The sequence below is a fragment of the Lichenostomus cassidix genome, chromosome 12 (genome assembly GCF_008360975.1).
Source record: "Lichenostomus cassidix isolate B80296 chromosome 12, HeHo_3.0, whole genome shotgun sequence".
In the NCBI taxonomy this organism is placed as follows: Eukaryota; Metazoa; Chordata; class Aves; order Passeriformes; family Meliphagidae; genus Lichenostomus; species Lichenostomus cassidix.
Genome location: NC_139493.1, coordinates 6280446 through 6294612, shown reverse-complemented (window position 1 = coordinate 6294612; position 14167 = coordinate 6280446). Strand labels below are relative to the sequence as shown.

General features: G+C 47.7%; 1 protein-coding gene across 8 annotated transcripts in view; it reads right to left on the bottom strand.

Moving 5' to 3' along the window:
- The window catches only part of ADAMTS9 (ADAM metallopeptidase with thrombospondin type 1 motif 9), an 81219-nt gene that overhangs the window by 45235 nt on the left and 21817 nt on the right, over positions 1-14167 (bottom strand). For all 8 annotated transcript variants that reach the window (XR_014854697.1, XM_085072378.1, XM_085072377.1 and 5 more), the window contains 5 exons: positions 12562-12707; positions 3966-4147; positions 3726-3862; positions 2561-2678; positions 2202-2297 (listed from right to left, as the gene is read on the bottom strand). Coding sequence is in view for 7 of the 8 variants with exons in the window: in XM_085072378.1 (XP_084928504.1) it covers positions 2202-2297; positions 2561-2678; positions 3726-3862; positions 3966-4147; positions 12562-12707 (679 nt within the window). In the remaining variant the exon portion in view is untranslated. The remainder of the gene's footprint in view (positions 1-2201; positions 2298-2560; positions 2679-3725; positions 3863-3965; positions 4148-12561; positions 12708-14167) is intronic.

The following is a 14167-nucleotide window of genomic DNA, read 5'->3' as shown; positions in this document are numbered from 1 at the left end:
TGGCCAAACCTCTCCATTAGCTGTGTGGATAGGGTGGCTTCCCTGGTGTTTTCAGGTGTGTTCTTAGGGTAAATGAACACACCCTAATTACCTAAACATAATTTTCTAGTGTATAATTACAGGGAGTTTGGTCAGTATCTCCCCCTTTCTCTCCCTCTCCCTCCTCCCCCCACACTTTTTGTTATTCCAAATCTTAAGGTATGTGAGAGCACTGGAGGCTTAAAGCCTAAATGCTTTATAAAAGGAACAGTTTCCTGAAAACAGCAGTCTGCTGCACAACTTCACACTAATGCGATTATGTAGCTAATTTCCTAAGTTAGTTTCCCCACCATTTCACCCATCACAGCTACGTTACTACAAAGCCCCTGTACTGAAAAATCTAAACTTAACACCAAAACACCAAAAGGAAGGTTTTTCCATTGAAAGAGGAGAGATAATGAGGCAAAACACTGCTCAGTAGCAAACAGACAAAGATGAAGAAAACTTCACAAAGGAGAGGCTACATTCAACCAAGTTTCACACTATGGACATTTTAATGTTATTAAGCAGTAATAAAACTCATTAAAGGATTCCTTCCATTTTACTGTATCTCCTGTAACAGTAGGTACATCTTGGACTTGATGACAACATCAAATTCCTCCTAAATTGTTAAGCAACCACACGGTTCACAGTAACTGAGGGCCCAAGATTTCACACTCAGTGAGCTGCAAAATAAGTGGACACATGCACATTTCTCATTTGCTACTAGTCAGGCCTAATGTGAAGAGATGCTTTCCCAGCAATATTAAAGCAACATTAAGGAAGGTTTGACTTCATTGCTTCCCAAGAAGATTAAAGGCCCTCCAAGAAGAGTTGAGAAGTTTGGGGCTCCTTCTGGGGTGAGCTAGTTTGAAAAGGCACTAAACAGGCAGGATTGTTTTTTCCAGGAAAGAGGAATAATAAAACTTGCCTCCCTCCCCCAAGACAGAAAACTCTGAGACCTCAGTAAGGTTTTTTTGGTGCTGATGTACATTCATGCTGCGCCACCTAATTTTTTTGCCTCAATGAAGGGTGGTCCAGCCACACGGATGGCGTTTCAGAGCAACGGCCAAGACTGTCAGCATTGCCTCCCTTTGGTGTATGGTAGTCTCTGGTGCTTTTTTCTCAAGTGAATCCCTTTACCTTTGATGGGCTAGAGGCCCCCAGCCAACTCCTGGTTTTGACATACCCAGTTACAGGAATTTGGTGAGGTAAAACAAGATTAAGTGCTCTGTTCAGAGATGTAAATACAGGACGCTGTGCTACTGGAACACAGCTAGTGGTGCAAGGCACAGGGTGTGCAAAGAGGAGGACTGGAGACTCAGAGACCCCAGACAGGACATAATGGAAAAATCAGCCTTCAACTGGCAGGTGTAACATCAGTTGTGATGTTCATTTGTATTACCTCTGCTACTGAACCCAAACAGAACTATCTGTGGGGTAAGTTAGTGATCATGGTGGAAAAGATCCTCATGGCCATGCTAACAGCATATGTGTGCATGCACTAGAGGGGTCTAACTCAGCACCACAAAAGCATTTTCATCTGCCTCTAGAGACACAGCCACAGATTAGAGAAAACAGTGACTACTAATGTCCAACAGCCAAAGGCCAAGTTACTGCTAGGTTTAAATCAAACCAACATCTTTGGTGCAGGGTATTCCTTTACCATTATATGTCACTGTCAGGCAGGGACAAGAAGGGCTCTATCTAAGTGAAATGAGAATTATTTCTCTCAGAAGAATAGAAAATAATTTCTCTTTGTATGTGTTTGTACAGACATCTTTCAGGGTATGGCACATTTACCCTCCAGCCAAAGCATGATGACAGCAGAGATAAAGTTGCAGTGAGGAGACTCCAGCAGAGCTCAAAACCCTGTTTGGTTCCCAGCTTTGTGCCTCAACTCCCACCCAGGCTCAACAGTCCTTCACAGCCCTAGACACACCCTAAAGGAATATTTCTTATAATTGGTGAACCTCCCAGACTTTGCATCTAGGATGGCATGAACAAAAAAAAGGGAAGAAGATAAGGCTGAATGTTTGGCAGACATAGGTAAATTCTCACCATGAAAACATCTTCCTTAAATGAATTCTTCAACTTCCCTAGCAGAGAGCTGCCAGTTAGATCTATCACCACAACCAAACAACCAAGCAGATTTCTGGACTGAAATAAGGAGTACAACTCACCCAGGTAGTTGTCATCCTCTGGTTTCCCTGAGTAACTGTGCTGACGCACATCAATATTAGTTGCACCAGCCGGGATGCGAACCACAACGTTATAACCTAGGAAAGATTTAACAGAAAGTCAGGGCCATTACACAGACATTTCATTTGCTTTCTACAGGGGAAGGGAAATGAGCAAAATTACCTCACATTACACAAGCTGATACTTTTCATTTAGGGATAGCATAAATAGTTATAAAATGGAATATACTATAGCTAGAAGGATTTTGTGTTTTACATCAGTGTTTTTGTAGATTAAGTGTCGTAATGGCTTTTATGGACCCACATTTTTCACTATAAAGTTTTTAGCAACAGATTCTTACCATAATGCACCGTGTTAAATGTGCCTGCAACAGTTTTGCATGAAGAATTATCCCCACCACAAACACCACATTTATCTCTTCTTGCTTTTGAATTCAGCACATGATCACATCCAGCTTGCTTTAAGAGAAAAATTGAAAAAAAACCAGATTGAACAAATACAGACTAGAACAGCATTGACAAACCTCCTAATTAAGGCACACAAAAGCTGTGTATGCAAAAGGCTGCCATGAGATAAACTGTGTTACTTCCCCACGTTTTTCCACTGATTTACAGTGTGGCCATCCAACGAGGTTTTACAACAAAAGGCTTCTTTACAAAGCAAGAATCAGAACGACTGTTTGCACCAGGCAAAGCCTTTGCTAGAGAAAAATTCTTGCATCGATTGTTCCCATAGAGAAAAGAGTGAAAAATGATTGTAAATGGAAATGTAAAGTGCTCTGGGGTCTGATCAGAAAGAACTGGGGCAAAGCACAGAAAGAAGCCACATTGGGATTTAGGGTGAGACTTCCAAAGCCCTTAGTAACTTAGGGCAGATGTGCAAACATCTTCCACTTGAGTTTGTCCCAAGAAGAGCTGGTGAATGGACTAGAATAAGTCTGATGAGGAGTGGCTGAGTGGGATACTGAACTCAGCCTGAAGAAAAGGAGGCTCAGGGGAGACTTTCTCACTCTCTGCAACTACCTGAAAGGAAATTGTAGCCAGGTAGGGGTCAGGCTCTTTTCAGAGGTAAGAAGCAACAGTCCCCTCATGTTCAACAGGGGAGGTTTAGATTGGATATTAGGAAATAATTCTTCACCAAAAAGGTTGTCAAACATTGGAACAGGCTGCTCTGGGCAGTGGTGGGAGTCACTCTCCCCGGTGATATTAAAAGACATGTGGATATGGCACTCAGGGACATCGTTTAGCGGTGGGTTAATGGTTGGACATGATCTCAGGAGTCTTTTCCAGCCTAAATGATCCTATGATTCCATGTGTAGATCTTCTGCAAATCTGGAGGTTGGCACAAGTTTCAGACCAGTTGGGGCTCACAGAGTCCGCAGATGTTGCTGGCAGCCCCCGAGTGAAGAGGACACACCAACAACTGCCTGGAGCACGGTGCAGAAACACCAGGCTGCCCTACAGAACTGCCATCCCCCTTTGGTGAAGAGGAGGGACAGTGATTACCCGGCAGAGGCCCTGCACACAGATGTCATTGGTGTCAGGGCCACAGGGTGTCCCGTCGATGACTCGGTCCCGCAGCTGGTAATAGGCTGTGTTCCCTGCCACCCGGCAGAACAGCTTGCACCGATCCTTCATCAGGACTGCGGGGAGAGGGAAACCAGAAGCCTGTTATCTGCACACCTTCAGCTCGAGGCAGCAATGCAGGAGGCAGGACCTGCATCCCCCCCCACCCTGGTCACTTACTGCCGCTGTATTTGGGAACCCAGCGCACGTTCGTGGGCAGCCCGTTGATGTTGAAGTGCTTCCCGTCGAAATCAGCACACTGCTCATCCCGGAAATCCTTCTTCAGCTTCGAGCACGGCTCCGTGTTACAAGATTTAAACTTCATGCGGCGACCCACACAGTATTTCCCACCGTTTTTGGGTCTGCAGAGACAACACCAGGCTGGAAATGAGGTGGAATTGCAATTCTGCAACCTGTTCAGTACAGTCAGGATTTGCAACAGCATTCTGTGGGCTCTGTCTTTGTGCATATCTTTAATTAATATCCCAGGCTGACAAGCAGGAAAGGTTATGCCAGTGTCTAGCAAAAAAGACTACATATGCAATGCTAACAGGGATGAAAAAGAGAAAATTTGCTTTCTGATGGATGCCATGATAGTGAGAGAAGCCAGAGGGAAAGAACAACTGCCTCCCCATCTGAGGATTTATTTACAGGCTGAGGGATCCCACTCAGGCCCATCTCTCCTTACAACCCCATCAACCCTATGGATTTTGTGGCTGAAAACTTGCATTTGATCTAGTGGGTTGCAGATAACTAAACATCACAGGAGAAAAGGCTTCCTTCCCTGCAGAGGCTAAAAGGTCAGACAGCACTTAGTCCTTCTGGATTTCTAGCACCAAATGTTAAAAAGTGTAATGCTGAGCACTTTGAAACAACTTTATCTCCATGCATTCCAGAAAGCACCGAAGATGGCCAGTAAATAATTTACCCCCATTTTATAGCAGGATGACACTGGTATAAACTGGGGAGAGAGATCCCATCCAAGCCACATAAAAGCCAGTGGATAAGCCTAGGAGAAACTGTAATTTTAAATTGCCTGACTCCCAGATTCAGGGCTGCAGTCATAAAACTATTTTTCTCATGTGTAGATGGAGTCTTTTCTAGACAACATCACTCTGGGGACTGAAAAAGCTTCTCCCATTCCATCTGCTGCCAGCAGTGGTGCAGGAATGAGCTGCACATCAAAATAACCACCAAATCTACTTCTTCTACCCCTCCCCCTGAACAATGAGTGCCTGCACCAGCAAGAAGTGCAATCTGAAGAGTGACATGCCAGGCTCCAACATCCTGGCACCCACACCTCCTGCCTCCCAGGGCCGTTCCTCAGGATCAGCTCTGCCTTGCCTGGGAACCAGACACCCATCAGTGTCCCAGGGATGGTGGCAAAATGCATCTTCCTTCTGAGTCTCATTGGGAAGGAACACACACAAGGTCTGAACACTTGAAGACCCTTCAAGATGCAGATGAACAAGTGATAAATGGGAACCACCCCTGCCCTCAGAATAGAGATGCTCACCGTGGGACCACCACACTGCATGCAGCCAGCACCTCTAAAAAGGGACAGCACCCCCTGCACATGAATAACTATCTCTACAGACAGTGAGTCAACAAGTTCCTGCAGCTGAACACAACTATTTTAGCATCTCTGCACCTCTACCACCCAGGAAGCCCAGCCCTGCTTTTTCTCCCACAAATAACAATTCTTCACTCTTACACTCGAAAACTTGTGACTCAGGTAGCAGAGTTCCTGTGAAACAAACAGGGAGACAGAAGCACAGAACAGCTTGCCCTTGCCAAAAGATTGCCTGCAAAGCAGAGAAAGGCAGGCAGACTCCCCACCATCCCATCAGCACCACACTAGGGGTGCTCACAGGTTTGGCAGAAGGAATTGCCTCCTTGAGCAGCTGCAGGTGAGATGCTGAGAATCACCAGTGACACACATGGCACTTTTCCTGCCAGCATCCTCCAGTAACTGAGATCTCACTGCTGTGGTGCAGACCCCTCCAGTCCTATCCTAAATGCCACAGGGTATGATCTGTCCTCAGGCACAGCCCTGAGCAATAGCTACTAACACCAGCTCTGCCTGTTCTGAGGGCAGCTCTCACATGCTATATCGAAGTCAAATGTGTGTCATTTGCAAAAGTTTTGCTGCTTGCAATTAAGCAGGTACCAGTGAAAAAAACCCAAGCAACCACACAGTGTCCAGTGCAGATTCCTGATTACAGACTGATTTTACACCAGTTCCAAGTGGAGTAGTAAGTCTGAACCTGGTTTTTACTGATTTAGTTTGCTGTCCACCTTGCTGTGACAAACAGCTTGAAATAACTTCCTTGATTACACTTGGGACAGCTCCAGGGCTATCCCCCAAACTCCTCCTTGCCTTGTAGGCACAATGGCAATTGCTGGGAGTTTCACAGCACCAGAGCCAGTCCCATGGACTGTTCCCACGCACACACATGAGCTACCTCCAGATAAAAAGGGACATCTCAACCACCTCACTACACAGGACATGGAGAAACTTCTTAATTGTGGCAGCAGCGAACTCCAGACCTGGGTGAATCTGAGTCACTCATGGGGGAGTTAACAGGATTCATCATTTTCACTTCAAAAGCATTTTTACCACTGCAGGACTGTTGTGGTGATTTTTGACAAAGCCTCTGAGTTATACAAACCTTTAAGAGGCCATTTCTTTACTAAAAATTGCAATTACAACATTTTTATGGAAACCACATCACTTCCAATATAAATCAATTTAACTAAAATCAAACTCTTAACTATTAAGGAGAACATGCAGGACCCTATTTTTTTCTTTTTAAAGGTATATCTAATAAAATCCAAACATACCAAGCTACTATTTGGTTTTCTTTTCTCTAGACATGACCTCTGAGATTGAGATAACACTGACACACGGACACACCACAAACTGAAGGATGCTAAAGCTTGCCACCATGTTGCAAACTGTCAGCTTTGTAACCCCAGCAGCAAATCTCCTTGCAGACAGTGCTGGGGACCGAAGCACACTCACATTTCTGACATTTAGAAACAGCTCCAAACCCCCCTGACAGTTTCAGAGTGTTTTTAACCAGCATTGCTTTTCACAGAATCTGAGGGACAGAAAGAGCTGACCCTGAAAAATAAGTCACCCTTGTACAACATCGATTTTCAGTGTCATGAAGAAATACAGCATACTTCACTCTGTGTAATATTTTTATGGATAATCAAAAATGTACCACAGAGACAGAAGGGAAAGCAGTACATGCATAGAAACCTCCTTTTTTTGGCTTCCATTTCCTTTCTCTCTGAATCATCTATTTGATCAATTAACAGCCAGTGTGGACCCACTTTCAATCCAGTATCATTCCCCTTACAAGCTCCTGCACACACTCCAGACCCACTGCACTCCTCCCAGCAGCCCAGAAACTCTCAGGCCCAGGGAGTGATGGGGTCTCATTCCCATTCCCACCCCAACAGGTGATGCATCACCTTGAGCATTTTCACTTGCAGACCTTGAGGACAGCACCCAACTCCCAGCAGTCCAGGCGTACCAGGTACAGACACCCTGCCAAAAAGTGCTTAAAAGCTGTAAGCTTTCAGAAGCTTACAGCTCTTCCTGTATCCCTGCAAGATACTCATCCATGTAGGTGTCAGAGCACTCTACAAAGAGAGGCAGGAGCTGCAGCCTTACTTTCTGTACCATGGAGGGACGGATGTAATTTTCAATGCCAGATTCAACACAATTTTTTTATTGGATGCAAGATCCCACCCCAGATCCTCAGAGAAAAAAACTTTAAAAAGTGCAACCATCTTTGAATAGAAAAGATTTACTGAGAACCCTTTCAGATGTTACTCGAGGTGTCTGGGCTGGGTTTCCTGCCTTCTATAAACTGTCTATTTCTGAAGTACTTTGAGAAAGGGGAGAGGCAAGAGAGCACCAGTGGAGTCTCATCCATTTGTATCATCTCAGCAGCCCCATGATAACAGGGACACAGGTGGTGGGAGCTCACACTGTGATGTGAAATTACAGGCACAAACCAACAGTCAGTATAGAGCTCTGTGATGGTGCCAGGACAGATTGACTCCTCACAGAGACCTTGTGAGGGGCTGGAGAAGAGAGGCCAGTGCCAGCACACAGCTCAGGAAAGGGGGCCTGGAAAATAACCCCTATCAATCATAAGGATTTCTCAGGCCGCCTGGTGCTGAGCCTGTTTAGGTGCTTTTGCAAATCCCAGCCACAGCAATACACCTCCTGAAGTGCCAGGATACAAAACACAAGCTATCAGGGAAGATGGAATTTAAAATCCCTTGGCTAGCCTTTAGGATAAAGGAGATTTTCTTTCACAAAAAGCTATCAGTCTAAACAGATGCCTCTGAGAAGACGGGAATGCATCTCACTGACAGCATCCAATGTTTTGGCAGCAGAGCTGGAAAGATGCTTTGTTTTTGTCTCTCCATGGCTACTGAAGACCATATGGAGTGTGCTGACTCAGCACAGTCAGAGGAGAGCTCTTTGCACTTGTGTGCTTCTTGGAATCATTTAAATTAACGTGCTGGTGTCCTACTCTCTCAGTCTCAACTTTTGACACTTGCCCAGCTGTGCTAAGCAACCTCTCCTGTCATACACCCCCAGTGTCACAGGTATTAGTTCTCCCTTCTCCCATCAGCAGTGATGAAACTATCACTGGCAATTTCCTTGGCAATAAACCATCCAATGATGAGAAAGAGGAATCTTTTAAGACCCTTCAGTGCAACCAGCCCTGCAGACCCCTCTCCTCTCTGTGTCTCAGTCCCAAATGAGAGCTCAGAAAGCCTCCTGCCCACCCCTTCTTCTGCAAGAAGGCAGTTAAACAGAAACCAGCACAATTCACAATTTACGTAAACAGGCTGCTTTCATAACCATTGCTCAAACTATTGCTGTTGCACCAGCCACATATTTGTCTCCTTGAAGCCCACGGCAAAATTCCCTGCCATTTCCAAGGGTGCAGGATTTTGCATTCCAGGCAGACAGCAAACATTTTTGAGTGCCACTTTTTAATGGGGCACAGATTTCTGCTGAGGTTTGGCTAGTCTGCACCAGCTGAAATGTAACTGTATAAAGGATCAGCTGCAAAAGCAGCCAAAAGCTGCAAAACCAGACAAAGCAGGAATAAAACGGTAGAAAACTTTATTATAAAGGCCTGTAGGAACAGCTGCAAAAGCAACTGAAGTAGGGGTAAAATAGTGAAAAAAGAAGGCTCCTTTTTCTCCCTCCTTCCTGAATCACAACTACGTGTTGCAACGTGGAGTGTTAGGATCCCATATGCTCCTTTGTCCCTCTGCTTTGTATACCATTGGTTCATTTTGAAATATGCTCTGCTGTACCCCGAAATCTGTTGGTGGGTTCCCTATGCCTGTCTTCCTTCCCTTCAGACTCCCTGGGACTGGCTCTGGGGGAGACAGTCCCTCCCCTTCCTTTCCCTTTATAAGGCGATGTCCAGATCACCTCGTGGTCTTTTCCATCTCTGGGCTGCTAGCATCCCCTTCCTACCTTGTCTCCCTTCCCCCTTCTCCTTCCCTGCACCCCTTTTCCCGTTACCCCAAATAAACATCCCTAGTAGAACAGAGATGGAGTCCAGTTCTTCCTTCGTATCACTATTTTCCTGCTTGAATTGACGCGGTTAGAAGACTGCCGCCATGCCACAGAACCTCGGGGGCCGCTCGCCCTGGATCCGGTGGGATTTACAAGAACCAGAGACCCGGTCCGGGGGGCAGCCAGCCTGTGCCACCCTCCCGGACCGCGATACAACAAATGGTGCCGAAACCCGGGAAAATTCCATCGAATCAGCTTGCTTTACCGTGAAAGAACCATCTCGCCGCTTTTTTCGCCGTTTTCGCCGCTTTCCCGCCGCTCCTCGCCGCTGCTGCGTGCCGCTGGATTCCTGCCGCGCTGAAGCCTCGGGCCGCTGACGCCGGTTCGGCTGTGGCGGCGACGGACCGCCCCGGCAAACGGAGCCCCCGGGGTGGCCTGGCGCCGCGTGCAGGGTGGGGCGGCCGCAGCAGGGCCGGGCTGCTCGCCCGCTGCTGCCGCCGCCGAAATCACCGTGCCGGAGCTGCCGCCAAGCCGCGGGCGCTGGGTGCCCGCCGCCACTGCCTTCCCCGTCCCGCGGCCCCGGGGGGCCCGGGGCGGGGCGGGACCCGGCGCCAAGCCGCTGCCGCTGCCCGGAGAAAACAGGGGCCGCCGACAGCGGCAGCCCCGCTGGCGACACGCCGCCCGGTGCGGCACGCGCCACCCCGGACCCACGCGGCGGCGAGACAAGACCACGCCGCGGCGAGACCACGCGGCGCCGCCATTTTGGTGGCCGGAGCCACGTGGCGGCGGACATCTTAGATCGCCGCACGGCAAGATGGTGGGCGGAGCCGCGCCTGGACCGGTGCGGCGGCAGGAGCGGCTCCACTGCTCCACACAGGGCTTTTTAACATCTACTGCCTCCGAGGAACTGCGATTTCTGTGGTGGGAGTCTTTTAACCGCCCAGGAGAGACTTTTATAAGAAAGTCCCTGCAATTCCCAGGAATCTCTGCCGAAGCTGGATTTAGTTGCTGACGGAATAAGGCTCAACAGAGAGACTGGAGAACCGGGTCATGGAGACCGTAGGCGCTAGGTGAGAGCGCGGGCCGGACTGTGAACCGCGGGGACCAGAGTTGACCCGTTCTGCCTGTGGAGAGGGCCACAGGGGACGGGCAGATTTGCTGATTTTGCTAGTAATTTTGAGTTGGGTGACCAGCTAAGGCTGTAAGGGACCCCCTTATTCTTTTCGCGTCAAATTTTAGTTAAGGATTTTATTTTAATGAGAGTGCATGTCGCGTTTTTATTTTCCCAGGGTTTTAAGCAGTCAGCAAATCTCCCTTATTTCCCAGCTAATTATTTTTTGTGTTTTCCATTAGTAGTTAGGCAGAGGTGAGCTTTGAAGGGCAGGTACCGTGGGGAAGTGGGAACCCCCTAGGTATCTCCTCCTCAAAAAGGAACGAACTTCTATCCCCTCCTTTTGAGTTAAAATATTTTATTTCAACCTTTGGGGGGCTGCAAGGTGATCCCTTATCAGTCCCAATCCTGACCCTCGTTTTTAACTTTGCTTTTCCCACTTTCCTTCTCCCTCTAACCCTGATAAGAGGTAGCTTGCCAGCCGCATCCCGTCCAAATGACGCCGGGTTGCTACCGTTCTCCCGGGCGCCTCGCCAGCTCCCCCTTTTCCCTTGCTAGAGTGAGACTGATCAACTCATCCTGGCCCGTACCCTAAGCCCTCATACCTTACCCTCCTTTCCTACCCCCTCTTTCCCTAAACAGCCTCATAACACCAGGGCTCACTTTCAAGATGGCAGAGGCCATGCTTCCGAGATCATCTTCTACCCAGCATGCTCAGTCCTTCCCGGCTGTGCAGGCTCCGCCCCTTCTCCCGTCAGCACGCTCCGCCCCCTTACATCACAGGGCGGAGAAGTGTGGGAAAATCCCACCCCTAGGTTCCCACACCAAAACCGGAGGTGCTGGGGAGGGGGAGCACAGCCGGCCTGGCCTCAAGGGCTGGCAAGAAGAATGATGGGTGGATGAGAAATGCTTTTGTAAATTATAAGTAGCCAGTGTTTTCCATCAGACACTGATAGCTGTTCAAAAATTAATAATTGTGTTTGAGTTGTATTTCCCAAGCAAAAGGACCTTTCCCTATTGGCTCAAGCAGCAGTCTGTGTTCCAATCAGCAACAGAAGCAACAGCCATCCAAGAACTGCTGTCCAGCTTTGCCAATTTGCTGCAAAGACATTCCAACTAGAAGAAACTCACCAGCAGCCAAGGGAAATGCATACCAACATATATAGACTCTGACTGGTTTTTTTATTTTGAAATCCCCTTAAGCAATCCTATGGGTTCAAACCAATAGATTTAACTGTATGTAATTTAGATTGTATCTCAACAACTGTTTCATTTTTCTTTTATAAATGTAGAAACGGGGAATTGTTGCAACGTGGAGTGTTAGGATCCCATATGCTCCTTTGTCCCTCTGCTTTGTATACCATTGGTTCATTTTGAAATATGCTCTGCTGTACCCCGAAATCTGTTGGTGGGTTCCCTATGCCTGTCTTCCTTCCCTTCAGACTCCCTGGGACTGGCTCTGGGGGAGACAGTCCCTCCCCTTCCTTTCCCTTTATAAGGCGATGTCCAGATCACCTCGTGGTCTTTTCCATCTCTGGGCTGCTAGCATCCCCTTCCTGCCTTGTCTCCCTTCCCCCTTCTCCTTCCCTGCACCCCTTTTCCCGTTACCCCAAATAAACATCCCTAGTAGAACAGAGATGGAGTCCAGTTCTTCCTTCGTATCACTATTTTCCTGCTTGAATTGACGCGGTTAGAAGACTGCCGCCATGCCACAGAACCTCGGGGGCCGCTCGCCCTGGATCCGGTGGGATTTACAAGAACCAGAGACCCGGTCCGGGGGGCAGCCAGCCTGTGCCACCCTCCCGGACCGCGATACAACAACTACGCAGGAAGAAATACACCTCCAGAAGTGGGGACCCCACAGAAGGTAATAAACCCATGTAGCTATCAGCCTTTCCTACTCTCATTGTTGAACGGAATCCTTTTTAGAGCATTTCACCCACAAACCAATGACTGGATCCTGCCTTGCTCATACCAGGCAAAGCCACCCATCCCCAGGGCAGAACCACCTGTCCCTGGGGACAGCTAGAGTTGATTTCAGCCCATTTGGTCAGCTTTCCCCCCTCTCACCCTCTGGCACCTCCCCTCTGTGCACTCACTCAGGCCTGTTGCACTCCCGAATCGCCGTCTTTATGCCGCCGCCGCAGGTCCTCGAGCAGGTCCCGAAGGGGCTCCAGGTGCCCCAGGCTCCGTCTGTCACCGGTGCCTCTCGCTCCTTGGGCACACACATCCCAAACCTGCAGTGCTGGGATGAGAGACATGGCAAAGGTGGGCTTGTGTTGCTCTGCGTTATGAGCGAGCAACAGTGACCAGCCAGGGCAACAAGACTCAGCCTCACATGTTTCTCAGCCACACACAATGATTTTGCAATCAAATAAAATGGAACTTCTTTATATTTTGTCTGTCACTCCCATATTTTTCTTTCTCTGTACCCTTAAATGGTAGAGTGAAGGCAAGGTGCTGAGTCTGTGGAATGATTTATGAGATGAAGACTGAGGGCAACAGCAACCACTGAATATTTTCTGTTTACTGGTGCTGAGCAGCACAGCAAAACTCAAGGCACAGGCTTTTCAAAAAGCCGCTTTACCAGATTTCCTGGAGAGCTGCAGAAACTGTGCCATGTCGGGGAGGAGACTGGCAATGAGGAAAAACACCAGGGAGAAGTCAAACCTCCCCACAGCTATCCAAAGCAGGAAACTTCCAAATTCAAAAGGCAAATAAAACAGAAAAATGAATTCCTCAATACAAAAAGGTTTTTTTTTTCACTCAGACATAACATGGAACTTGCCAAGATCTGGTCCACACTTCTGTTTTCCAGCTATGATTCTTGTTTTCTTTTGTTTGGAAAATGGGATTAAGTTATCTTGGCAAGGCCCCATCCCCATTTTCATGGTATAAATTGTGTCCTTTGGGGTATGTTTACACCAGCTCTGCAGCACATGGGACACTTTTTGCCCATAAAGGCTGACCTGTTGCATTGCTTTGCTGATGAAGAAAGCTGATCTCAGGTGCATTTGCCCATGGACATGGTTTGCAGGACAGCAGAACGTATAATTTGAGTCCTGCATGTGGTGTTTGCTCAGAAACAAGCATGGTCTCTAGGCTGCAACATGCCTTAAATTTGCTTTCATCTGAAGATCTGGTTACCCAGACAAAACTGACTAAAAGCCATCTGCTACAGTAAAGGACAGAATCCAAATCAGCTGGAATGCCTGTTTCTTTGCTGCAGGACAAACCCTTATGATGCACAACTCCTCCTGGCATTTAGAGGTTGAAAACCTGAAGGTTGGGGTCCCTATACAGGTCCAAAGAAGTCTGACAGCTATCATTAAATAACAGAAATACATGACACCAATCCAACAGTGCTGTCTCAGTAGAGAATTCTTGCAGCAATGTTGATGCTCACAGCTAAATATCTAACCAGAGTCATGCTTGGCACCACTGACCCAGGGAAGATGACTGAATAGCTAACTAGTGAATGAACACAGCTAACAGACCGTGACATGACCTGTATGTCTCCCATCCCATGGTTGAGTATTAACCAGGAAGTCATCTACACCCATTGATTTTATTAAAAATTTGGGGTTTGGAGTTGATGGTAAAGCAAAGCGGGGGAAAAGAGCAGCTGTTTTAAATAAATAGCAAGATTATCTTATGAAAACGCAATGGTGCTTCTTGGAACCACACTGTGAACAGTCTGGCTGT